The sequence below is a fragment of the Cyclopterus lumpus genome, chromosome 17 (assembly GCF_009769545.1).
Source record: "Cyclopterus lumpus isolate fCycLum1 chromosome 17, fCycLum1.pri, whole genome shotgun sequence".
NCBI lineage: Eukaryota > Metazoa > Chordata > Actinopteri > Perciformes > Cyclopteridae > Cyclopterus > Cyclopterus lumpus.
In genome coordinates, this window is record NC_046982.1 from 20,004,424 (window position 1) to 20,031,631 (window position 27,208).

General features: G+C 45.0%; 1 protein-coding gene across 1 annotated transcript in view; it reads left to right on the top strand.

The window, feature by feature from the left end:
• Positions 1–27,208, top strand: part of agap3 (ArfGAP with GTPase domain, ankyrin repeat and PH domain 3) — a 67,209-nt gene that overhangs the window by 25,165 nt on the left and 14,836 nt on the right. The window contains 4 exon segments of the mRNA XM_034555612.1: positions 3,741–3,845; positions 5,651–5,822; positions 11,460–11,609; positions 17,611–17,766. Coding sequence (XP_034411503.1) covers positions 3,741–3,845; positions 5,651–5,822; positions 11,460–11,609; positions 17,611–17,766 — 583 coding nt within the window.

The window sequence follows — 27,208 nt, forward strand, 5'->3', positions numbered from 1 at the left end:
AATGTTATAACCAGTTATTGTGTAGCGTTTAGTCCTCTTCTGGTAATAATCTTACATTTGGTTACACCTTTTTAATATATATATATATATATATATATATATATATATATATATATATATATATATATATATACACACGTTTGGCCCTCGTGGAAATGTCATTGTTATTTATTATCATATTTTTGCATAACATTTCCTAGCTTGGCTTAAAATTAGATAGATGTTTAAGTAGTTTCGTAATCTGTTACGTTGCATTATATACAACAGACTCACCGACTGGTTTCTATTTAAACATAAACATGTAACATAGTTCCAACTTTTCAGGTACTTTAATTTCTTTTCTTTTCTTTTTTATTGCAATTATCTTCATTTTCTTTTGATGTATTCGAGCTTTGCTTTTAAAGGACCAGTTGCTGAATGCAACATCTGAGTGAGGACCATTTTTCTAAAGCTCCGACCCACAGTAATTGACACATTGATTAGTAATCACTTGTGATTATACGAGGGCTTTTGAAAAAAAAAAAAAAAATGGGTCGGTATCATTATATTATCCTCTTTTTACCTGCGGAAGATGATTTATTATTTATTCTTTTTAAACTGTTGAGCCAGACATCCTCATTCCCATTGGGAAGAAAATTGCCGTGGCTTTCGGTCCGATGGAAATAATGACACTTGTGACACTTCCAAGACCTCCTCGCTCAATCAGGAGATCTGTCTTTTTGAGGAGACCACCGCGTACAGCATCTACCGCCCACCGATGGCACGTGTTCATCAAATAGACACATGAATAGATTTCATGGTGTTCTAAAAAAAAAATAAAAAAATAAGGAATTAGCCCGTTGATGTCACAATCGCACTTATTAATGCGACGGATTTGTGCGCGACACAAATGGATGAAAGGGCTGCGAATACCTTTTTAAAAATTTTTTTTTTATAAAATAAAATAAAAACTTCACGGTGGCCATTCTGCAAACATGTCATGTCTCCGTCTTTTACTAGATTACTGTAACTCACTGCAGAAAGTGTGCACATTTAATGTGCTGCTGGTTGTTTTTTCACACATTAATAAAGAACCCCCTCTGAGTAATCTTTACTGTAAACCACCCCCCCCCCCCCCCCCCCCCCATTCTTATCCAGTACATTACAGGGAGGGAGGGGGGGGGGCAGTTTCTCTTAACTATCATGGCAACTTTTGACAAGAGCCATCCCCCTCTTTATCTACAAAGGATGGGGGGTATACAGATGTGGAGGGAGGGGGTTAGTGGTGTTACTAGCTCATCTCCAGGCCAGTCAAATGCACAATCAAGGAGATCAAAGTGTCAATGTGAGCTTAATTACCCCCCCCCCCCCATCAGGCCAAATCACCCTCCCCTCCGCCCCCTCCTATCTATAAAAAAAAATAGTGAGTGAGGATAACAATGCACTCACTGCTGAGGAGCCTCAGCAGTGAGTGCATTCTTGCCCCATCACCGACCCCCCCCAATCCCATCCCAACCCAACACACATAACACCCCCCCGCCCCCCCCCCTCACAAAGGGCCGGCCTATCAGTCAGCCACAGTGGCAGGATGCAGCTTTTCTCCTGGTCGTCTGACAAAAGAGGGGAAAGACACTATCTCCTCTGTGTAGATATGACGGAGCGGAGAGCACGTCTGACGACCAGCCTGATTCCTCGTGTCGCACACGCTGAACACACTCATCTGTGTGTGTGTGTGTGTGTGTGTGTGTGTGTGTGTGTGTGTGTGTGTCGGTGTCGGTGTCGATGGGACGCACGGGGCTCCACACATGATGCCATTTGACAGGCAAACTATCAACTTGAAGAGCAGACGGCTCAATTCCAACGCGGCGGACAATTGAACAATTAATGAAGAATCATCACATTGTTCCGGTTGTTGTTACTGAAAGCGACGACGTGCTCCTATGAAACATATCTTATCTATATGCACCTCGGCGAAACTGTGAACATTTTTTTATTGTCTTAGCATCTTTATTGATCCGCTTCCCGGCTCTGATAAATATATGAAGCTGCGCACTGATTGCATGTATGGATTTATGTATGCTCCAGTAAGGCCATGAGATGAGCAACATATTTTGCTTGTAAAACATGCATTATAAAGTCGCCAGAGGCCCCTGTGACTGGATCATTTACTTTGTATGATTATAGAGTCATTTAAAAATGTGTTTACAGTTCTTTTTATTGACTAAATTGAGAAGAGTCTGGGAAGTCGGCAAGTTATCGATTTTGAAGGACACAATGTTTTTTTTCCCCTGGAAAAATCCCCAGTAAAATAATATTTATGTGTAATTTAAATGCACAAATTGTACTTTTTTTTTACTACTTACTTAAAGCAATAATAAAAAAAAAAAGAATAGATGAAACAGATATTTGTTTCCTTTTTTGACAATTTTATGATTGATCTTTTATTTTGTATTTCTATTGAAGTTGTTTTACACATTTGTTCAGATTTATTTATTAAGCTTCGGCAACACGCGGCCAAAGTCGACGCTAGCCTTTTGTTCCCAGTTGGCCTAATTGGAAAAAAAACTTTAAATACCGTTTTTTTTCCCCCCCCATTTTAAAAAGAAGCTTTTAGGAGAAGATAACATCAGAAAATCAAATTGAGCAGATTTAAAGAATCTTATTTGAGTGAGAAAGTCATAATTTATAAACAGGCAGGTATATTCATAAGGTATTAAGAAGCCCAAACTCTCCCAACATGCAGCCAACAGTGAGTTCTTCTTCCCCCCCCCCCCCCCCCCCCCAGATGAATCGGGGTTCGGATTAGGATGATTGTCGGCAAACAGCCTGGTGCCCAGGTCACCGAGAGGGATCAACTCTTCCTGATGTGTTAATCGGATTAAAGCCTGCAGGATGGGCCTGGCTAGCAAAATACTCCCCCCCCCCCCCCCCCCCCCCCCCCCCCCCCCCCTCCCCCCTCCTCAGTACACACACACACACACACAGGTCCTGGCTGTAAAAGCACAAACATCGCCCCGGCCTAATCCCCTAATTAAGCGTGCCCCTCCTCACTAGTTTAACCCCGGAGAGAGCCTCCTGGCCCTTGCACTCAGCAGCGTTTGGCCACCTCCAGCGGAGGAACTGCATTGTTTACCAGTGGATTTACTCAGCAGATAAGGGGGGGGGGGGGGGGGAAACCATCCCGATGCTCCTAAAAGGCCCCCCGGAAGATAAAGTAGAATAGAATACAGAGCTGAGGGGTTGGCTTTGAAGAAGGGGAGATCACACTCCCTAATCCCCGGATTTGAGAGGTCCTCCAGAGTTCAGCATGTAATGTGTATGATGCGGGGGAGGAGGTCTGGCAAATTGGATTGTCTCTCTCTCTCTTTCTCTCTCTCTCTCTCTCTCTGGAATGGTCTCCGAGGACTTGGGCCAACTTTTTTTTTTTTCGGGGGGGCGGTTCAAAAGATCACAATAGAAAAAAACTGACACGTCAATAAAACCCGTCAGCCAACTAATATACATACCAAATAATGAAAGTTTAAAGGGGATTTAATTAGACATTTCTGATCGTATAATCACTTCCATACTGTTTCGTAATCGCCGCTTATGTCTGTTTGCTTTACGACCATTTTATGACGCAAAGGGAAATAAAGTAACCGCCATAACGAATGTGCGACGACGATAATGCTGTTTTGTATTTTTTTGGTGGTATTTACCATAAATGTGCTCCATTTTTGGGGGAAGAGAGCATGCTCACCGTGACGCCTTGTCTCTTGCAGGGAATCCTTCTGAAGCGAAGTGGCAAATCCCTCAACAAGGAGTGGAAAAAGAAATATGTCACACTGTGTGATAACGGCGTCCTCACTTACCACCCCAGTTTACACGTGAGTCTGAACCCTCCTTCCTCTTCTCCTTCCTCTTCCTCCCTCCCCAGTCCCTTTTCCAATCGGCTTTATGTGTTTGTTGCAGCCGCTGTTTGTACTCGAGGGTGCCGCTGGAGATTTTTTAATGGCGCGACGTCTTCCAACCGCTGATTCTCCTGATGGGATTACATTATCTGCGCTGGTGCTTTTTCCACAGAGGCGTAATCGCACGGCGTACAGTACGGCGGTATGGAGCTGACCCCGTGACCTTTAAGCGTAGTGTTAAGAAACGGGGGACTTCCTAGTGGTCATCTCGGCGCTCCCCCCCCCCCCCCCCCCCCCCTCCCTGTGGTGTCCATCCTCAGTGCCGTCTAATGGAGGCTGCGCCCGCCGCGCCCAGACGCCACGCTGGCTTGTATTTATAATGGTTCTCGCCGCGTGGCAGCAGAGCCTGACCGGCCTCCCCCCCCCCCCCCCACCTCCCCCTTAACATCCGTCTTTGTCAGAATCCCCCGCTGGGCCGCTAATACCTCTTAAACACTCGGGATTTGGCTGGCAGCGGACAGCTCAGGAGGGCCCCCCCGGGTTGCTTGCCACGCTCAGAAAACAGGCCCCGCCCCTTCTCACACGATCCTTGTTAGATAAATGCGCGCCGAAGGTGAAATGTAAAAGGTGGCCTCAAAACACCCCCCCCCCCCCCCCCCCCCGAACTTTTGAAACGCCGGGCCCCGACAGTTAGACGGGAACCTTGCGCGCGGCCTCGTTGCGCCTGACAGTGTGTTAGCGGTTTAATTTACAAGCGGTTATTAGCACGGCCGTGCTACAGTGATGTATGTAATTGACTGAACGGGGGCTATCTCTTGATCATTACGGCTATTACGGGGGTCGTCGGGGCCAATCTATGGATGTATGAATCTGTTGACTTACGGAGGGGGAGGTGAAATAGGTTGAGACAGTTACATTACCGCGGTAACAGCTCCAGCTCATTTTGAGCGGTGGAGCGGAGAAGGAGTGAGGAAAAAAAAAAAAAAAAAGGGAGGCAGGCGGGCGATGGGGGGGGGGGGGGAGACTGAGAGTGGAAGAGGGGAACCTTTAATTTCGCAGTCAGCCAAGCCATCCACACAATCACCTTCTGTTAATTCTATCTGCTACATCAATTAAATTGTTTGTAGAAACTAATTGAATGTGGCTTAATCACACATCTTAATAGCTTTGCACGCTTCGATCTGGCTGTTAATTCCAGCAATAAAATGAAATGAGAGCGCTCACTGGGTAATTAGCGAGGAGGCTCGGGAAAGAAATGAGTGCTTTATGACACGGTAATAAAGCAGAGGAGCCGGTTGGTGGTGGTGGTGGTGGTGGTGGTGGGGGGGGGGGGAACGGCGAAAGGCCGAAGTCGCCCCCCCCCCCCCCCCCCCCCCCCCTCCCCGTATCTGGCGGCCTTTTCTGCTGAGCTCGACGATTTTCACCTCGGCCTCCCACATTTGGGCAGCAGTCTCTCTTTTTTAAACCAAATCAAATGCCACAAATTGAAAGCGAATGAGACTGTTTGCGTTCACTACGGCAAAAACATCATCGATATCGGGGAAGAGACAGCGTGGGCACAGGTGTAACGGCTTCACGATGATTCCCCCCCCCCCCCCCCCCCTGCTAGTGCACACCTTTTAGCGGAAGGTCTAAGATGGGTTGTGACTAATAGGTCTTTTAATTTGTTTTCCCTTCCATAATTCCTGGATCAGTCCCCCTCGAGTTGAGGGACAATGCATGGAAAATATTGGGACTAGAGAGCAGGCCATTTCTTTTACGACGTTCTTGTCTTCCTGCAGGACTACATGCAGAACGTGCACGGGAAAGAGATCGACCTGCTGAGGACGACGGTCAAGGTTCCCGGGAAGCGACCGCCCAGAGCGGTGTCCACCATCGCCCCCACGGCGAGCCCCAAGACCAACGGGCTGACCAAGGACCGCAGCACCTTGCAGCTGGGCGTAGGGAACACAGGTACCTGTCCTCCGACTGCAGCGAATCGCAATTAAGAAACAAGATTCACGATTAACGCCGTCGGGTACGATCGCGTGCCGTTTTATGCTTGGACCTTTTTTAAGCCCAGCTTTTAAAGGTCACGTGACCTGTATGATTTAAGGATCTTCAAAGTCTGAGTCTTTCATCAGCGCTCATGAAAAACCAAAGACTCGTGAAAACAACAACACAGTTTGTGTACAAATTAGCATTTGCACACCGGCTTGTAATCAGCGTCGTCAAAAGCGCTAAACAAATAGCTTTTTGTGAGCCCGGTGTAAAAAACGTGTTGCGCTTATCAGTGGTAATAAACATATCTTGGGGTTGGATATTTTTAAGTTTTTTTCACTTACTAATTGATCATCTTTTAAAATCGTAAGCACCTCCGGTTCAGAAGTGTTCTCCGCGTTCTCTTTTTGTTTGTGGTATGGAGATGAATCCTACACGATGATATTAACTTATTTTGGTAAATGTGAAATCCCCCTCTACCTACGTCACGCGAAAACCAATCATGGGTATAATGTGTAATGGTTTATCAAATGAGTCTTTTATTACTGTACTCGGTTTGCGATCGATCATAAAGAAATGAGTCCCAACAGGTTAATTATCTACTTTTCTGTACGTTTCATTCATGCAAATTAGCCGCCTCATCGTATGCACAATGATTACTTTAATGGCCGCCGATGAGAAATGGTATTAGTTCTCAAAAAATTATTAAACGGGGGAATTGAACATTTGTTTTTAAGGAAATATAATGAATTCGTGGAGAGTTGTTTATTTTGAGACCATGTCACTGACCCAGTTATATTTCATCCCCAATGGTAGTAGAGGGGGTCACCGTAACAACAACAACAACAACAACAACAACAACAACAACAACCACCGGTTTGGGGTCCAGAGCATCGTGCCGGGGTTCCTCCACCTTTTCAAGTCTAAAAATAGAGCTCCACTCTGCGGGGAGAGGAGAGTCTGGCAGGCTTACAGAGAGGGGAAGCCAGTGATTGGATTTAGGGGTTAGGATTAAGAGTAATTAATACCAATTAGCAAAGTGATCGCCGGGAGGGAGGCGGGCTCCTCCATCGGCTGTGAAACGGGCCCAGTGTTCCCATCGCTCAGGCTAAAGCTAACTGGTTCAGGGTGGGCGCGGTGCCAAAGACGGGGCGGTTTTGTCGGCCACAAGCAGGAAAGATGTAAGAGTTTACAGGCTGGGTCTGTTAACCTTGAGCGCTGGGTGGAAGGGGAGTCATCGGGGGGGGGTGGGGGGTGCACACAAAGGGTGGTGGAAAACAGGCCAGATGAGCCAGGTTTCTGGGGAGGGGGGCTAGGGGGGGGGGGGGACAGCACAAACTGGTCTGTTTTCTTTGTTGTTCATTTCTTCGATCTCAATGACAAATTCCCGAGCTCGTCAGTTGCCGTCACACGTGCGCATCGCGGGGAACAATGTGTGGGAGATTTGCCTTAATCTGCACTTAGGAAAAGAAAGGTTACAAATCACATCAGGTCTCTCTCTCTCTGGGTGGAGGGCCATCTTCTGATTATGCGATCGCGATTTTGATTTCATTAGACGTGCAAATTGATGAAGGGAACAAAGGGGTAATTTTTCATTCACGGCGCCCCAAATCACAAGCCTTGTCTGTGCCTTTGGTAATACATTCATTCCTTAGATCTAAAGACCTTTATAATCACCGGGAGAAGAGGGATAGCGACGGAGCGAAGGAGGGGGCGGAGTGGATGGGGGGGGGGGGGGGGGGGGGAGAGGGGAGATGGGGAAGATGAAGAGGAGAGGCCGAGAAGACATGAGAGTAAATGAGAGGAACGCATGCGCCTGTGAGTTTGCCGAGCAGGGCGCAGGTTTAATTCCTTTGCCGGGGTGCTGAGCGGAACCATTTTAAATATGATCCTCCCTGTTAACACGCATCCTGCCGTGTCACCGGCGACCGATACATTGCATCAAAGTATTAATGGGCCCAGTCACTTTGAATCAATCCCGTGGGGGGGGGGGGGGAGAGATGCATGTGGGAAAAGGTGGAGGCTTCAGGAAAGTGTTGAGCTCATCCAGCTCTGATCTTTAGCCCAGTAGAACCAGTAGAACCACGTAGTTACTGACCAGCAGGTTGTATTACATAAACTCTCATTTTAAACGTTTAGCCGGTACTTTTATTTGTCCAATGGCGGCAAAGGAGTATCAGTTTGTATCTTAAGCTAACTTTAAGGCTAGATGCTATTAGCACCCAGGTGTCCGTAGCTAACAATGCTATTAGCACCCAGCACACCATATTTATGTGTATATGTGAGTTTGACCAAATCATCCACTTCAACATACTCCCGACACGTACTTTTGTCGCTATTTATACTACTGCTGCAACTACCATAACGACGACTACTAAATCGAAATATTTGGCCAGCTAACTTTTGCTAAATTAAGTAGCATGTTAGCCCGCATCAGAAACCATATGTGGAAAATAGGGCGTTATTGTCGTACACGGGGGTTGAAGTAGCATCATAACGTTGGTTTAAGGCACTCAGTTTTTGTTGAAAGACGATATATGATGCACAGATATGAGTTGGGGGGGGGGGTCGACTGGCAGCAGTGTCGTGGTGGGTGGGGGTAGTGTTTGTGTGTGTGTGTGTGGGGGCGTCTGAGCGTGGGTCAGGATGATGGCGGTGGTGGATTACACACAGATGATGTGCTGCCCGGCCCACATTAGCATGAATGCTTCATTATCCCACTACTTGTACATAATGGCAACAACTCCACGGAGGGGTCAGGCCTCGTCGCGGCTCATCAACCCACTGACGGCCCGGCCTAAAGAGGAGCGAGGAGCGAAGGCGGCGCCCGCTCCCCGCTAATCCATCGCCTCTACTTAACACCGCAGCCCCGGATCGCCCGCAGAACACATCCTACGACGTGGCTTTTTGTTCTCACACGTGCAGATACTCGTATTCATAGCCGTCGCTTTGGATTTTAGTTTTTTACGTGTTTTTTATACCTTTAAAATCTTATAGCTGTATCTGTATAGCTACATTGTGTTGTTTTTAATTACAATATTTAGATTCAATGGTTGAATTAGTATTATTTATGTATAAGTGGAAATACCATAAAGTATAAAAACAACCCTGTATTAAAAGTAAAAGACCGTCGTCAAAATGTGACCTCAGTAGAATATACAGAAGAAAGCATCAAACGTACTTATTATGCAGCAGAATGGTGGCTGTCAATGTTATATTATTAAATATGAGATTAGTATTACTGATGCATGGAGGTGGAGCAATTTGTGTACTACTTTTATGTTGTTGGGTAGTTTAATCCATCAAATCGGATGATATTTGAAGAAAAAAAAAAAGAAAGGAAATCATATTCTTATATGCAAAGTATTAAGTACCTAACGCTATCAAATAAAGCTAAAGAGCAAGTATCTCAAGTAGAATCCAGTATACGTATAAGTAAGATGGGAAAAAGTACCCTTTATAATTATACTTGCGCGCATTAATTGTGTAAATGTACTTTATTTTCTCCCACTGTAATTTCCCACTTAATGTCTCGGATCGCTGTTGAATTTTGATTGTAGAAAAAATAAAGGATTTCAACAATAGAGACGAAACTATAATAGTTTCCAGCGAAAACAATCCACCAGAAAAGACGCGTTAACGGTCTTTACACCCTTCTGTTGCACCGCCGTTTGTATTATTATTCTTATTCTAAACATGTTTTGCATTATAAAATCCGAATTAAATCCCGTGGACGTCAGTTTTGGGTCCAACGGCCCCGCGAAGTCCGCCAGAGAGCCGGCACTGAATGTGCGAGACTCACTTGGAGTCGTGGTCCCGGCTGGAGCTGCGAGGTACAGTGCTCTTTTAATGCCACAAGCTGATTATTTCTCCACTGTAATTACATTATCCTCCCCTTTATGCAGGAGTGGTCTCAGGGGACTAATGGATACAGCCATGTATAATTCATTAATCATTAGCATCCAATTTGACAATTAGACGTGATTGTTTGAATTTTAAATATCACTGTAAACTTGCCTTGTAGTTATCTAACATATTTTATCTTATTACATTTTTTATTTATTTTTTTATACCTCTCTAAAGAGTCAAACGTCACGCTTTTCGGAAATAAAGAAACAAAAGTCAATCTTTTAGTGGCAGGAAAATAGGATTAAGTCGAAACCGCGATTTAAACATTTATCTGCGTAAAGGATATTTTTTTTTGCTGTAAACAACGGTACTAATGTGTTTTTTTTTTTGTTTTTTTTTATGAATCGTAATTCAGTAATGATAAAAGCATCCAAAAGCCTCTCTCTTTTTTTTCCCCAGAAAGATATCAGCTGATGTATCGCTTGAAAAAAGAAAAAGAAAAAAGTTTCACATTTTCTTTCAGTAACCCTGCTCCTCGGCTCTCTCTCTCCTCCTCCTCCTCCTCCTCCTCCTCCTCCTCCTCCTCCTTCTCCCTCCTCCTCTTCTCTGATTTCAGCATGCTAATTTAGTCGGCGCTCCTCAGCATGGTTCCCCCCGCTCTCGCTCCCTTTCTCGCTGCGATTCTGCTCCCTCCCCTCTGGGACCCGAAGATTAATATTCCTGGGCCCAACAAGATAATTACTGATACTAATTAGACGTGATTATGTGAATTTGATACACTTATTACTCTGGATAATGAGTAGGACATATTATCCTAACAAGCACCCGTGCCGCTTAGTTTACTTTACACGCGAACCCAGACACTATATATTTTCTGTTATTGTCACCTCAATCAGAAACTGATATTCTCTGGTAATTATTGAATACAAGGTCCTGACGTGTGATACCTGCGATGATGAGAACAATCTTGTTTTCCTAAAACGACATATTTGAACCTTTTTTTTTTTTAATTGTATCGTTTTCAGAATTTAGGTTTTTCTAGGGTACAATTACTGTAAAAATGACACTTTTTTTTTTATTTTTACATTGAAAATTTTACAGGCCCCAAAAAAAAAATATCAATCTTTTTTTTTTATTTTAACAAATTATTGTATCACATGACGACTCAGTTTGACTCTTTGCAACTCCCGAAGCCGTTAATCCCCCCGCCCCCCCCCCCACATGACTGGAAGTGTATCGATGAGTTCTTCGGAGTAGTTAGGAAGTGTCGTAGCGACTCTGCTATACGCGAACAGGAGGGGAAAGGGACCCCACATGGCGCGGCCTAGCCCATGAATTAGTAAAGAGAGCCAGGCGTCCGTGTGCTCGCCTGATTGGAAGTGAGGGAGAGGAACGCCTGCTGACGCCAGTGGAGATCGATGTGGCAGTCAGAGGGATGAGGCGAGATAATTAGCGTTCAGAGTGTATCTTGTTAATTAAGGGCTAATTAGAGGCAGAGGCGGAGGGAGACGGGTTTCGCGCGTGTGTGTGTGTGTGTGTGTGTGTGGGGGGGTAGTTGACGGAGGGATTTGCACAAATATGGCGGCAGCAGCTTTGCATTGCTGTAGAAACTACCACAAAAAAAAAAAAAAACGGTGAACTCCATTGCGTCATTACAACTTCTTCACATACTTTTTTAAATATTTTTTTGTTTTTTATAAAAACAGATGTAGAGAACATCATGAAATCCGGATTAATTGTCTCGTGTCTTTTGTCTCCCAGGTGCTCCTCACTCCAACAGCAGCTCGTCCCTCCAGACGGGCGCGTCGCTGTTCAGCGGCAGCAAAGACGGCATGCACCAGCGCTCCTTCTCCGTGTCCAGCGCCGACCAGTGGAATGAAGCCATCAACACCAGTACGAGCAGCGGAGCCCGTAAGACCCCCCCCCCCTTTTTAAATCTCCTCCAAAGTCTCGCAACACAAAGGCGAGAGGGATTTATGTGGAGACAACATTTCCCCAAGCGTCTTGCACAGGTGGAGCAATCCTCACTTTTTTTTTGTGGGGGGTTATAATAGTGGGGGGCTTGTGATCGCTGTGACCTTTTTTTTTGGGGGGGGGGGGGCGTTTCGGGGGAGAGGAACGATGAAGGTTAACTCGCTCGTCGCCTCCTCCGCGTCACGTTCGCACCCTCGTCGCTGTACTTGAGTGAAGTGAGATAATATATTCATGTCTACGCCCTCCTCCCATCCTGTCTTTACCTTCCATCTCACTCTCATCCTCCTCCTCCCCCCCCCCCCCCCCCCTCTCTCTCTCTCTCCCCTCCTCCTCCTCTGTTTTTTCCTCTCTTTTCTTCCGAAGAGGAAAATGAATGCTTTTTGGGGGTACCATTCATCACCAGTTATTTCCCTCTCTTTGTGGTTGGCAGTAAAAAAGCACTTAAATGCACATCAACAGAATAACAGTCATTTCCATGCATGTTTGCACTCTGGTAGTTCTCATTAGCGCGGCGGCGGCTACCCCCCCTCCCCACGGGCTCCCAGGGGCCCCGGCAGTTTAAAGAGCGCACTTTACGAGCGCTGCTGGAGTCCAACCGCACGGCCCTCGTGGTTCCACAGACAAGCCTGTCTCTCATTTGGAGCTGCCGAACGATCAATTCTGCCTGGACGCGGGCACTTCCATCACCCCCTACCCACGTCTCCCATCAGCAGCACGCCCCAAAGCAGAATTACTTAGATTCGTGGGGTCCTCAAATAAATGAGCGCGAGTGTGTCGTCGTCGTTATGTGTGTGTGTGTGTGTGTGTGTGTGTGTTCTCGCAGTACGTCTCCATACTGTTTGTGAATGTTCGTTCGGCGGACGCTTCTGCAGAGGAGAAATAAGGAGTTTCCTAAATGTTTTTTTTTTTTTTTGTGTGTGTGTGTGTTGAGAAAATAAGTAGAAATTTCCCCCATGTTCATGTTTTGGTAAACTGAGAAGCCCCTCCATATTAACATAGCTCATTAAGCAGCAGCCAGCCTTCAAACTAAATCAGATGCACACACTTCTGCTGCTCCCTTTTTTCTTTTCCTTCAATTATTTCCACGCTACTCTTAAGGTAACCACACGAAATGAGCTCGAATGAGCTCAAATGAGCTGAAAATACGAAACATTGCGTCAGATTGATAGATAATGCTGCCGGGTTCCCTCTGGAATCGGTTTTAAAGGCTCGTAATGTACTCCGCGGAAGCGACGTCGAAAAACTTCTCGTCTCCTTCGCAAATTTAAGAATTTTAAATCCGTCTGCGGTGTAAAGTGTGACCGGACCATCAGCAAAAAAAAAGAAAAAAAAAAAAGACCCTCTTTTATCTTTCATCCTAACGCGCCTCCAATAATCAATGGAGGGTGCTCCCACGTTTTTTTGCCATTCGAACCGGGCCCCAATCACTCCATTATCCTTGGTGAAGGTTGCAGGTTAACATAAAATGTGATTCTGAGATGCAAAAACAAGCAGATTGATGATTCACTGGAGAACGAATGCGTCTTAGCCCAGGTAACCATTTCCATATTATTTAAAGAATGTCCTCATTTGTAAACCCATTGAGCAAAAGGCAGAAAGCAGAGAGAGAGAGAGAGAGAGAGAGAGAGAGAGAGAGAGAGAGAGAGGGGGGCAGCGGCGTCTCTTGAATATTGAGCGCAGGGTTTTTTGATTAAATCTCGGCCCAATTTTTTTTCTTCCATTGCTTGCATTCATAAAGACACCCATTCTTAATGCGGCGGGGTGCTTGTTTAGATCCCGCTCTCTCCCCTTCGTACGCCTCCAATCTCTTGAGCCTGAATTAAAAGCAAGAGGCTCGAGAGACGCTGATGACAATAACTTAAAGTCCTGGTCAAAGTGTGAGTGATGTCACTTCTCCAAAGGGGAAAGATTGCCTGTAGATCAGTGCTCGCGCCGCGGGGGGGGGGACGATTTAATAATTAATTCAATATAATCCTGTTGGTGGAAGAGAGATGTATTGGTTCGCTGATCTCATGGACCCCCCAAAAAATATAACCAGTGAAATTACGCTGAAAAAAAATTTGTCCAAAATGGACAAAATGAGTTGATGATAAGTTGGTTTAATAGTTGGTTTAAATAAATCTGTATAATCGATTCATTAATTCACAGTTCTCAGCTTCTCTTGTTGCATTTCTTTGTCTTATATGTTAGTACATTTGAAATATTGTGCGTTTTGCCTGACAAAATCTGCATTTTAGGGCATTTTTCTTCTGGGTTTTATGGAATAACTACATTGGTTGACATTAATTACACAATTTGAATTGTTGAAAAATAATTCTTCGTCGTATAGTCCCAATGAGAAGAGCAATATTTTAATATTGCTAATTATCGCATTGTCATATGCGATAATTAGCATATGATTATCACAGCCCTCCATGAAAAGTTTATGTTCTTTCCCGTCGTCCTCCAAGACTTTAACGCCTCATGCTACGTGTCTAATTTATATATAAGTGGCTTCGTCTTCTTTCTTTTTTTTCCTCCACCAAGTTTGCATATCGGGACACAGGTAGTTAATGCACGGATAGCCTTTTCCTGCGTGTTTTATACCTTGGCCTCCCGATGCGAGGGTGATAGCATGCGGGGCGTTTGATTTCTACGCCAGGCCGTAATGAAGTTTGACATTTAGTTTGGAGAGAGCAGCGGAGCGCGATCAGGCCTTGATTAGTACGCTCTAATTGAGGATAATAAGGGGGAGGCGGTGATTGTTTCTAATTTTTGCCATTAATTGCAGCCGTTGGCTTTGATTGAGGACAGGCAGGGCTGCCATGTCAAGGGGCCTGGCGGAATCATAGTGCTCCTCACCCGGAGCCTCTTGAATAACAATGAAACAACCTCCCCCCCCCCCCCCCTCCCCTCCTCTGCTCTACGTCCTCCTTCTCTCTCTCTCTCTCTAACCCTTTTTTTGTCATTCTCATTCATTCTCGGTGTGGCGTTGGCGAAGGCAGGAAGCTGTTAGCGCGGCGCCCCTCTTTGTCTCGCCCGTATAGTCTTCATCCCGGAGCGTGTTTAAACTGTCATCTCCATCGTGGGAGTGTAATGCGCTGTAATCACAGGTTAGATACCTACGCGGCTGCCCAGGTGACGCTGGCTGAGTGGGAGAGAGAGACTCCTGATCCCCCAGTGTGCTCCATTACCCAGCTTGGTCCTGATGGCCCACACACACACACACACACACACACACACACACTAACGGCAAGCTAATAACGCCACGGTGAATAGCTCCTAGCAGTCCAGTTCTAACTTCATAATTCTCAATTTAAGAAATATAATCTGCCAGTCATGCCTAGTTTAGAGCTGAGAACCGCTGCATTATATGAAACCATTAGGTTTCAGGTGCTTTTGATATTGTTGCTCAGTGGTGTGTGTGTGTGTGTGTGTGTGTGTTTGATCCTTTTCTCTGCTCCTATACCTTCATGGTGCAGACTTCTTAAAGCCTGATTGGTGCAAACAAAGGGAGGTGCCCCCCCCTCCGCCCCCCGCGTATATGTTTCAGGTGCAGGGGGTGCAGGATGAGCAGCGCCAGGGTCATTTTCCACAACATTAGGGGCAGAAATTGATAATTAGAGGTGTTTATGACACGGTCGGGGCCCCCGAGGGGCAGCCCTCCCCTTTAACCTCAAGCGACATTAAACAAATGCTGGCTGTCACGTCGGAGGCAGGTCGGGAGCTCGAGTCCTCCACCCCGCCATACGGAGCTGTGCTTGGCGGGACAGACGCTGCGATGGAGAGGGAGGAGGAAGCAGAGGGTGGGAGGGCGAGAGGGATGGGGAATGGTTGGGGGGGGGGTTGGGCACAGGGAGGACCCCTGTGCCCCCAGCTGTCTGAGCCAGCTAATGACTCGTCTCAGGGGGGCTGTTGTAAGAGAGCAGGGAAATTGAAACAGACGCCTCGACGAGGAGCCGCTACATGTGTGGCTGCGCGCCGCCATTCAAAGCACCGCAGAGCTCACTTAATGTACGCGGTCCAGCCAACGTTGTGTTTCATCAACGTGAAGAATGAGCATTAGTATTTTTTCACTGTTTATGCTAAATGCTACTTCTTGGCACGGTCACTTATTTTTTTCCGACAAAAATTTAAAGACACCGGTGGTTATTGCACATGTTTTTCCCACCGCGGTAATGCCCGTAGTTGTTTGTACGCATCGAGATTAATCTCCCGGTCGAGTCCAGACGTAACAACGTGTGTCTCGGGTGCTTCCTGCCTCCCGTGTTGTGCCCACGCTCAAACAGTGCATCCCCCCGGCCGCCGAGAGAGAGAGAGCTCCACTCTCCCCCCGACGTTAGCATCTTCAATCCCCCGCTGAGCCCATCTTACTCCTCCCAAGACAGCCCCCTTTCTCCCTAAAGGTAATGACCGAATTAGGCCTAATGTCGTACACTGGCTAATGGCACAGTGCCGCACATTATAGCATGTGCAACTGGCAACGACAACAGCAATAATCCCCGAGCCCCCTTGTCCTCCTGCACTCCGCCCCCGGGGCTGGGGACGGTGCACGGGGGGAAAATGAATGGAGTTTGCCACACTACAATGAGCTTTTGATGGGAGACAATGGAGGAGGCTGCCAGCACCACACAGGGTGGTAAAGGGGAGAGCAATATGGGGCCCATCTACCGGCCCTCCCCTCCCCTTGCTTCCCCAAGGGCCCTCGGACTCCCTCCACCCCCCACCCCCCCACCACGCTCTCAGATTCATAATGGCATCCGGAGGGGGAAAGAAGGGAAAGTGATGTCAAATGTCAGGAAATCAGAAAGATGGCGAGCTGACAATCCCCCCCCCCCTCCTCCTCCTCCTCCCACCGGCCCATCCCTCCTATCGCTTTGCCCAACGGTAGCACAGGTTAATATCACATTTATAAAATCACTTACAAGAAACAAAGCCGGCTCTTAGCCCCCTGTCACTCTCAGACGGTCGTATAGAGAGCTTCGCCGCCGGCTAACGGAGGTAACCATTTGTTCACTGATGCCCCCCCCCCCCCCCCCCCCCCCTCTCTTACCTGTCCTTCGCTCTATCTAAAGCCGGAGCCATGCGGGTTACTGTTTGGGAGAGATCGGCCGACGCCTCCAACCCCGCCGCTTACGGAGCTCATGATGTCATTCGTTATTCATAACTCGTAGTGTCATTTTCACGGTGATTTCGTGCATTCCATACACAATCGGACATTAAGTTAAATAAGTTAAATCGAAGCTGCCAGCTAAGTTTAGTTTTTTTAAGGCCATAGTTTCCCATTTTTTTTTAAATCTGTCATTTCTGTCTCCACGCCGGACTTGCAGCTTCAGCTGAGAGTGTTGAAATACAATTAATAGCGGACTAATCAGCAGTCCTCGTTAAGCACAAAGAAGATCTTCACCCAGAGCCAGCATGATGCTCCAGCACTCTCTTGCCAGAGCAATTTCTAGTTGACATTTCATCAAATCATTATTTATTTTTTTAAATTGGACACTCTTGGGCGCTCTTCATCCATCTTTTGCAGTTCATTATCTTTATATTATGGGTCATCATGGCAATAAATAGTAATATTAATTTTCTTCATTTCAGTGTTTCCGTAAAAACCTTTTATCTACAGTATTTGTATACTTTGTATATTTGTTTCACTTGTTTCCAACAGTCTTTGAAGTTTAATAGTTGTATCTAAGATTTAATTTTTGTGACTCCACCTCCATTATAATATCTTCTGACCCACCAATGAGGAAGCTGCATTTAAAGAGTTTAATCTCGACTTCATGAGCGACTCCTAAAGCATCACCGTTTCCGTTTTTGTATATATATATATATATATATATATATATATATATATATATATATATATATACGTGTACATAAGACTGTGACAGGGAATACATAACTCCCCTGTTTCTTTAACACACAGAGTAACACGTGTTTTCCTCCTGTGTTCTTTCAGCCAATGGGATGAGTGATCCCGCCGGTTCCTTTGTGGGCAGCGCCACGAGTCCTAAACTTGAGCCGCCTCCGTCGCCCCACGCCAACCGCAAGAAACACAGACGGAAAAAGAGCACGGGCATCACGAAGCCGGACGGCTTGTCTGCGGGCAACGAAGGTAACGGCACAATGCTACTGTTCTGAAAACCACTGAAGCTGAAAGCAAATGGCCCGTCGGATGCACAGGCGCCAATAAGCGCGTGTGTTTTCGACTTGCACCACCGAAGAGACTGAAAATATAGAAATGTCATGTTTCCATCACATCTTTTGTATTATTTTTCAACCGTTTGAGGTTCGACCGCTGCTCCTTAATCTGGTTTACGCCCTCCTTCTCCTTCTTCTTCTTCTTCTGCAATGGCATTTATCTTGAAGAACCAACTCCTAATGCTCGCTCAGCCGTGCATTTGCATTTTCTGTAGCTGGTTTTCTGGAAATTCTGCTAAAAATGTGTGCAAAAAAAATTTGGATGGTAACCTGTCGAGACCCGAGTTAAGTTCCCTTACCAAATAATTAATAATATAATAACTAATATATAATAACGTTTTTTTATGTGCAGCACATAGGAATAAAACCACTTTGTCAGCGTGTAAAATAGATTTTGCTCCACAAAACGACACAATTAGCTCTTTAATGCAATTGGGAAGCCAGAGAGGGATCACACGGTGTTATCATTAGCATAATTCTCGTAATTCGCGCTAGACGCTGGCTTATCTCCATGGAAACAGTAGGACGACGTATCGTAGAGTTCGGGCGTGCCCAGAAACGGCGACTATCAAGTTATTGTCCAAATGTTTCTGATCTCAACAACGTCAGCGATGACAGGCGGAGCCAATTTACGTGTTGCGTAACTCGCCCGACTATTTGTGGTTTGTTCGCTTCATTCGTGCCAGAGAGGGGGCGTGGCTTATATTTTGCTTTATTCGCGTCCGTGCATTGACTTTGCATGGAATCTACTCGCGGCGGAAAAAAAATTCGCAACGCTTTTGTTGTGAACGCAGCATAAGAGGTGCATGAGGGACTCCTATTGGTGGGACTGTGTGCCTACACAGAGAGCTGGGTAGGGTTTGGGGGAAAAGCGTAAACCTGAGTGTCAAGTGAAGCTCGGAACTGGCAGGTTTTATAGGAAGTGGTAGATTGTCATAAACGGGCAAATAGTAGGGGGGTGATGATGTCACAGACTGCAGTACGTTACATGAGACTCACTGGATCACATATCACTCAGAAATCTGAAAATGGCGTCCGCTAAGCCAGGACGCGGACCAATCGACGGCGTGTTGGGAAGTGTTGGGAAGTGCCTTCCCTTTCCCAATGACGGCTCCTCGGATGTTTTTTGTGGAACAAACCATCTGGCGGGTCAAGTTAAAACAAATTATCTGCCGAATATTAAATCAGGAATGGAAAAATGGTATTCAACAGAAACTTGTCGCGTTTTTTCTTTGTCGTTGATCAGGTCCCTCTAGCCATTATGAAAAAAGAGCTTCTGTATTGTGATTGAAAACTACACATAAAGGTGTGTAGTTTTGCATCTCTATGCCCGCCCCCCCCCCCCCCCCCCCCCTGCACAGTGCACACTCTCAGCCCCCATTTCCTTTAGAGTAGTCGGAGAGGCCTGATCTCCAGAAGCCGCGGCCCTCCTCAGCAGGGGAGTGGCAGTCGCCTCTCCACCCAATTAATAATGATTCTCCAGACCAATGATGAATGGAGTACCCTAATTGGATGGCATTGTGAAAACACTGGGACGCATTTCAGAGGCCATAAAACCGATGTCACCGGAGCGGGATGATCAATCAACAAGATTGATACGCTGGATAACAACAACAATGGCGTTGACGCCTCCTAAATGGGGCTTGGCATTTGTAATCATTATACTTTTTTATCATGGTCTCTGACAGCTCCTCTTGGAAAAAGTCTGAATGGGTCCGTTGACCACATTGTTGTTGTTTCGAAAAGGGAACATCATCAGCATCTCGGAGAGAGAGAGATAAGTGGTGCGAGATAAGTGGCGCGGGTTTTTTTTTTTTCTTCTTCTTCTGTTGTTGGGAGATGTGGTCACATCTCGACACCGGCGGAAACTCGGAATCGGATCATTTGGCAATTGTATGTACAGATGCAGCTATAGCAGCATAGTTTCCACGTGTATAGAGTCCATTACTTCTCTTTTATTTGACATTACTTTGGCTCTTAATGGGACCTAGCTCCTAATGACTGGCATTATCAAACATCATCAAATCTCCTGGTTGACACCTACGCAGTGAACGGTGGACTTCCCGAGGAGGCGCTCTTGAGAGTAATCAAGACAGGAGGAGGCAGATTTTCAGAATGTTTCTCACGTCATCAAACACGCACATTGTTTTCCATCTCATTCATTGTTCTCCGCGAGGTTTTTTTTCCCATTAGCATCACCTTGTCTGTTCTGCTGAATGCTCTGGAATACAGACGTATCGCTCGAATATATTGGATTCAGCCAAGTCTGAGGATGTGAGTCGTGTCTCCTGTTGAAGGAACAGAACAAGAGGAGAGGAGAGGGTGGGATCCTTGAATAAATTGCTATCAGTTTATCTCATTTACGGGGCAATCAGAAGCGTGCAATGCAGGCTGAAATTGAATTTTAGTAGTTGCGAAGCGTCATAAATCAAAACGGCGTGCACGTCTTAAGGTGAGGAATCATTTCGGTCAACATTGGACGTGGAGGATGTAAGAGGGGAGAAACTGTTGCTGCGCCATCATTTAAAAAAAATATATTGTACTACAGTACGCCGCTGAAGTGGGAGAAAATGCTCTGCGTCTTTTTTATAAACTCAAGTTTGTGATCGAGGAAAAGGATAAAAATGACGGAGAGTAATTTCTCAGAAACATATTTTTCTGCAAACGACGATCAAATGGGCTTCAGGACAAGCTAAGAGCTTTAAAATCCCATTTGAACCTCGTGTATTAGATTTACAACTGCATTTAATTTAAAAATCAATGTAAAGCTGTATATTTTTTTTCTTTTTCTAATCGGTTTAAAGCCGTATTTGGTTTATGTTAAAACATTTTTTTAAATGTCTCCGTGTACTACACCAAAAGAGAGATGCACAATGGACACAGTCCCTCATATCCTATGCACCGTCAGAGCCGCGCGGTGTAATGAACTTCTCATGTGCTTAAAGAATGATGCAGGATGCATGGCGAGACAACTGACAGCCCCGTAATGTGTTTCCCAGCAGCCGCCCGGCGACGAGCTTTTCTCGGTGTGTCGCTCGCCATAAACCCACTGGAAAATCGATGGCCGATAAAGAGTTGTGTTCAGGGGGAGCCCCCTCTGATTAATGCAGACTGTCAGGGAGCATCATTAATGTATTTCTCTTTTAAAGAAAGTGTATCGAATGCTCATTGTTTTTTGGGGGGGTGGGGTTTAGTTTGTCCAATGTGAGCAGAAAAGGGAGGTGCGGGAATCGGATGGGGAGTTGTGTGACGAGAGGCTCTCCGGATTCTTCCGGGTTCACGATATTTACGCTCTCAGAAATCAACCGGAGAGACCGAATGCTTTTTTTTTTTTTTTTTTTTTAATGTAAAGAAGGCGGTAAAGTCTTTTTTGTTTACATCCACATCACGAGATTTGATTTGAAGACGTTCTTTGAGAGACGTGTAGCCTTCAGCCCTAAAAGAAGATAACGGACTGAAGGAAGCATTACTCGCACTGCGTGACATGCCCTTCGTAACCCATAATGAACATAATGAGCATTGTGTTTGCAACAGAGGGACTAAATTAAATGTAATCTTACATTGGTCAATAACCTCTTATTTAATGAAAGATTCAACAATGGATTTTAATCAGGTAGTTTTATTTAGCATTTTAAATTGATTGAAAGGACTCATCCACTGGATTGAACATGTGTCAAGAAAAGTGGACTCCTAAAGTTCAAACAGGACCCTTAAAGGGAAACACACACACACACACATTACATGTTTTAACTTGTGCATACTATAAAAATGTACATCATTCTGCATAAAGAGATGACTTTAAGTCTTCAAGTGAACATATGAATGCCGGGCCGGCCGATCTTGATCATATTTCATGTCCGTGCATGTGAGCGTGCATGTGAGCGTGCATGTGAGCGTGCATGTGAGCGTGCATGTGAGCGTGCCCCACCGGCTCGCTTACAGCAGGCGGTTACAACTGATAACGACATCATCGCAGTAGAGTTGCCCAACGATGCTCTATGGCGCATTACAAGCTCCTTCCTAGCATTTTTAGCACTGTGAGCATTTTTAGCACTGTTAGCGACTTTAGCACGGATTTTTAGCGTGTGTTTTTAGCACTTTTAGCGTTTTTAGCACTGTTAGCGTTTTTAGCACGTGTTTTTAGCACGTGTTTTTAGCACTGTTAGCGTTTTTAGCACTGTTAGCGTTTTTAGCACGTGTTTTTAGCACGTGTTTTTCGCACTGTGAGCATTTTTAGCACTGTTAGCGACTTTAGCACAGGTTTTTAGCGCGTGTTTTTAGCACTGTTAGAATTTTTAAGCACTGTTAGCTGCGAGCTTGCCGTCACGAGAGCCGCGTAGACGCAATATATCGGAATTTCCAATCCAGCCCCTCTAACAGAGCTGCTAATGTAACTAGCTATCAGATGTTTCTCCTCTTTAATTTATCATTCGTTACTCCCATTAATCTGTGTCTGGTCTTGGGCTTCTTTCCCGACCTCTGGCGGTCTTACGCTGCACAAATCCTGCCTGTTTACCGGGACAAGGAGCCGTGTGTCTATCTGTGCCCAAACAGAAATGCATCGATAGTTGATAAATAAAAAATAAAAAAAGCGTTGTCGAGTAATGTGTTGTCAGTCCAACTTAATCCACCATCCTATTGTCCTGCGCCTTGGGAAACTAAGGGGTTAATATCCTCTGGAGTCCAGCTGAGGATTAGGAAATGGAGGTTTAACTGCCTATGCTAATGGTGGGTGTTTATCTCAATACTTTGTTTTGTCACTCCCCGACTCGCTCTCATTTCCGAAAGCTGTCCCTGGAGCCTCCACTCTTGTAATGGCTTAGCTTTTCTGAGCGCCGCAGTATGGAGGGAAAGGAATAACAAGATTCTCATTTGGGCTCCGTACACACTGCCCACAGATACATGTATAATTGGCCCCGTTTCCATTCTGCTCTGTTGTTAAATGCACTAGCTATTAGCGTAGCGGTGGTATTGGTGCTGATTTCATGTGTTTGTTTATTGTTGGAAGGTGTGCTGCTTGTGTGTGTGTGTGTCAGATAGATACAGAGTGTGCTCTATCTCCCTCCCTCCCTCCCTCCCTGTTCTCCTCTTCCTGAGTTTGGTCGTGGTTCCCCTGGGGCCCCTGTCGCCGTAATGGCCTGCTCCTGATTGCTCTGATACAGGTTAGGAATATTGGCTTTAATGATGTGTAAAATGAGCAAGCAGTGCCTGTGACATTTACAGATGGCACCGCCTTGGCCTGTTCTTCCCAACTGCTCGTTAATTCACGGGGAACGGCGAGCACTTCTTTAAGTGAGTGCCTGGCGGAGACGCACAACGCACAACGCAACGCGTCCTGCACACCCAAAACAATAGCTCACCTCGCGCACCTCGTCATCATTTCAGCCAAAGCGTTCACACACACAAATGGAAACGGGGGGGGGGGGGGGGAGAGTCCTCAAGGCGGAGGAGTGTTTGGCTAAGTCCTCTCTCTCGGGGTTTCATCACACCCGGTCTCTAGAGGTCTTAGAAGAGGCTTAGACAGAAGAGGTGTCGCGTGCCGTGCAGCCTGGCACAGCTGGGCTCAGCACCAAACCCCCCCCCCCTCCCACCCCGAGGTGCTAATCTGGTCCACAGGTCCTCGGCGGTGCATCTGCTGCGCGTACACGGCAGTAGAGGAATCACCGTCCTCAGGTCACTCCCTTTTTACTCTTTGATGTTCGGTCCAAACAAAGAACCTCTCAGAGGTTTTAAAATGTGATGAGCAACTTTTCTTTTAATGGCGGCCGATTCAACGGTGGAAGAAGTACGGCCATCTTTTTACTCAAGTGGCAATGTAAAAGTTTTACTTTTTTTTTAATTTTTTTTTTTTTTTTAATAAATACTCTCGTCAAGGTAAAAGACCTAAATTCAAAATCCTACTTAATTTAGGCTCGACACAATTTATTTCTTACTTCACCAACACTCGTTGGATTTTTGTCGACTGATTGATTAGTTGATGTAATCAATTTAATTGTTGATAATTACTTGATTTAAATCAACTAATTAATCAAACGAAAGCACCACTTTAAATCTTGTGTTTGCCAGAAAGTTTTTTTTGAAACTGTCATTTAGCATGAAAAGGCATAAAAAATGCCGGAAGAGATCTTAGTCGTCTAAGAGGAGGAAGCCCCAACTCTTACCTGACTGCATAATCAATTAAGGTTACTTAAAATCAATGTATATATTACATTATTTGACTGTTTGACACTTTATTGTTGTTGCTGGTTGAGGAGGTACTTTACATATTTAGTCCAGTGGTTCTCGACCTGAGGGCCCCCTTCAAAGGGTCACGTGACCAACCTGATGGTAATTTAATAAATAAACAGTTTATATTTAAAATGCAACCCTCTGAGGAGTTTCAGGATGACATCCCTCTCTGATAGAGAAGCTCATACCTCACAGACATCTTTAAAGGGATTAAATCAGACGCTGATGCTGTTGCTTTAATCCTTAATAACGAATAGTTCTTTATAAGATTATCGTAGAAAAGTAATTATGGCTGTTGGATCATTGCAGAAGCGGAAAAAGAGTAATGAGAAGAAGTATAAAGTGCATGAAAACTGTACTTGAGTTCAGTATTTGAGTAAATATACTTTCCATTCAGTACATTCTTTTGCATCTTGAAGCAATAATTATTCATCATCGGCGAAGCTGAGGAGCAGTTGTGTTGCCGCCGGTAACCATCACGCGTCTGATGAATGACATCCGAGGCTCCTGGACAGTTCTCACGATGCACGTCAATGGTGGACGGAGATGTGCATCTCCTTCCTCTTTGCACCTCCGTGGCCATTACGCTCTTAATTTCCACATTTTATTCATCATGCCATGTTAATTAAGGAAAGTCATATTTCGCCTTTTTACGCCGTGTTTCTTCCTCGTCCGCCCACCAGCAGAGGTGTGTGTGTGTGTGTGTGTGTGTGTTTAATTTAATTTATTTCTAATTGTTTTTCGAGAACTTGTCGATCGTCTGCTCGCAGACGGATGTGGTCGGGAGGTTAACGCTCACGCTAATGGGGGGGGGGAGGGGGCGGGATCGCTCCTCTGCTTTAGCCCGTGTGCTAACTGCAACCGCAGAGTAATAACAGGGGGCGCTAATGGCCCTTTTACAGGCTCATCATGGTCGGGGGGGGGGGGTGCCTGGGAGACGGGCATGCGATGATGCCTTTTTGAAACACATTGTTCGTGCGGGGGAAAAAAAAAAATCCACCGTCCCTGAGAAGACCACTTTGACCTCCCGGCATCACGCGTACATGGAGCGGAACTGCTTCCGGCTTATGGCGTTGAATTTACTTCAACCGTTGGACGGCATTAAAAGGTGATATCGGTGATGCTGGATGCCGACAACGCCGGTGTCACACGTGCAGCCTCCTGCCCCACATTGTCCTCTTTAGTGGCTATACTGTACAGTCTCGCGCGTGCATTGCTATGCATGGGGGGAGTCAGATTTGTTTTCCCTTGTATACTCATCAGTTTAAGAAACCAGCCATTCGTTGCTTTTTTAATCTCCATAATGAAAGTGTTTTAATGCCTCCAATTTATTGCCTGGGCAGCCAACAGAATAATTAGCTTTGTTCAGGTTTTTTTTTTAAAGATGAAAACAACAAGTATAACAACATTTGTGTCTGGGAGCCACAAATTATAATCAAATGCATTAGTTATTGTACCTGAAGTCATATTGGACAAGAAAATTGATTTTTTCTTCTTTTTTTTTTTCTGTATGTATTTCAATTAATCAAGCTGGGCTTTTTTTTCTTCTTTTCTTCACATTTAATACTCCTTTGCGTTTATTCTCTGTCACTTTGAAGTTGACCGTTTGTAGTTTCGTCAAATAGACATTTTTCTTCTTTTTTTTTCAATCCCCAGCAGTGCTTTTAAAATGTCCCGCCCACATAAACACTTTGTCACTGTGAGTCTAAATAAAGAGACTTCCAAAAGGCGTTATTGATTCTTCGTGACCCGTAGTCGATTCCGCAAACTAAATCAGATAATTGAAGTCGGTGTCGAGCTAATTGGATTATCGCTTTCCCCCTGAAGAGATGGCCCCTCCGCCGCCGCTCGGGGAATCGCTACATCAGTGGCGTCCGTCAGACACCTGTCATTTACCCAGCGCCGAGAGAGGCTGAATTGATTATAAATACAAAGTGTTGTAATTTTCTTTGATTACATGATTTGTCCGATGATCTCATCGTCATCGTCGTCGTCATCATCATCATCATCATACGATTGCCATCGTTGTTATAACTACAGACGCGCAGTGGAGAATTAAACACATCGGGAAGCGTATAAATATATTTTGTTCCATTTCGCACGTTTTACTTTTTTTTTTAACGTAACCTCTATTAATGATTAATGGTGAAAGCTGCACAGGAGGAAAAGAATCCCCTCGTGTCTACTTGCCTCTAGTCCTCCGAACGTGGGTTATGCAAATGAGATGACTATTTGCATAGACATAATTAGGTAATTACAAATCATTTGGCTACGAGCTCAAGCATGTGCACAGACCAGAGATGTTACAACGAGTCGCGTTGTACAGTACGGAGTTAATGAATTGCCTCTGAACAGCGGAGGCATTACGGGCATGTGTTGGAACATATGTCGTGTCAGACCTCTTGTTTGACGACGACAGGTGACATTTTCATAAATCTTAGTTAAACACAAAGAGAAGAGGACGCCGATTCACTGTCGTCAAAGCCAGTTTGAAGCAAAACGACAGACTGTGCACCAATACTATATATATATATATATATATATATATATATATATATATATATATATACACATTTTTATTGGATTTACTGTAACAGACTTCTTTAAAACTTATTATCAAAGAACCAGCCTGTGTACATAAAAAATAACTTGTATTTCTACAAAGAAACGAGATTAAAATTCTGCCACGTTCATCGATAACAGCTGGTGAAAGATGAAGATAATAGATAAGTCTGCATTAAATGTATTTTACCTTTTTATGTATCGCTCTGATTTTCCTTCTTCTTAACGGCGATGGTGACCAAGGCTCTTTGTAGCATTTACAGGCGTCCTCTGTGCCAAAATGTTTGCGGACAAAATAGAATTTCCTAGGAAATAAGTTGTAATAATGAACAACACTTTCAGTCATTAAAAAAACAAAAAAACATTTGTATATGTTTCCCTGTCGATTCTATACATGTATGAAGTAGGTAGACATTTATAACTTTAAGATAACTATAACTACAAGACAATTGCTTAAGACATCAAAATATAAATCTCATTTTAAGATATATTGTGTTCTTTTTCAGGTTCATACTTACCTTATTTTGGGTTTCTACTAGCACACGTCTACATGTCTTTTTTAATAT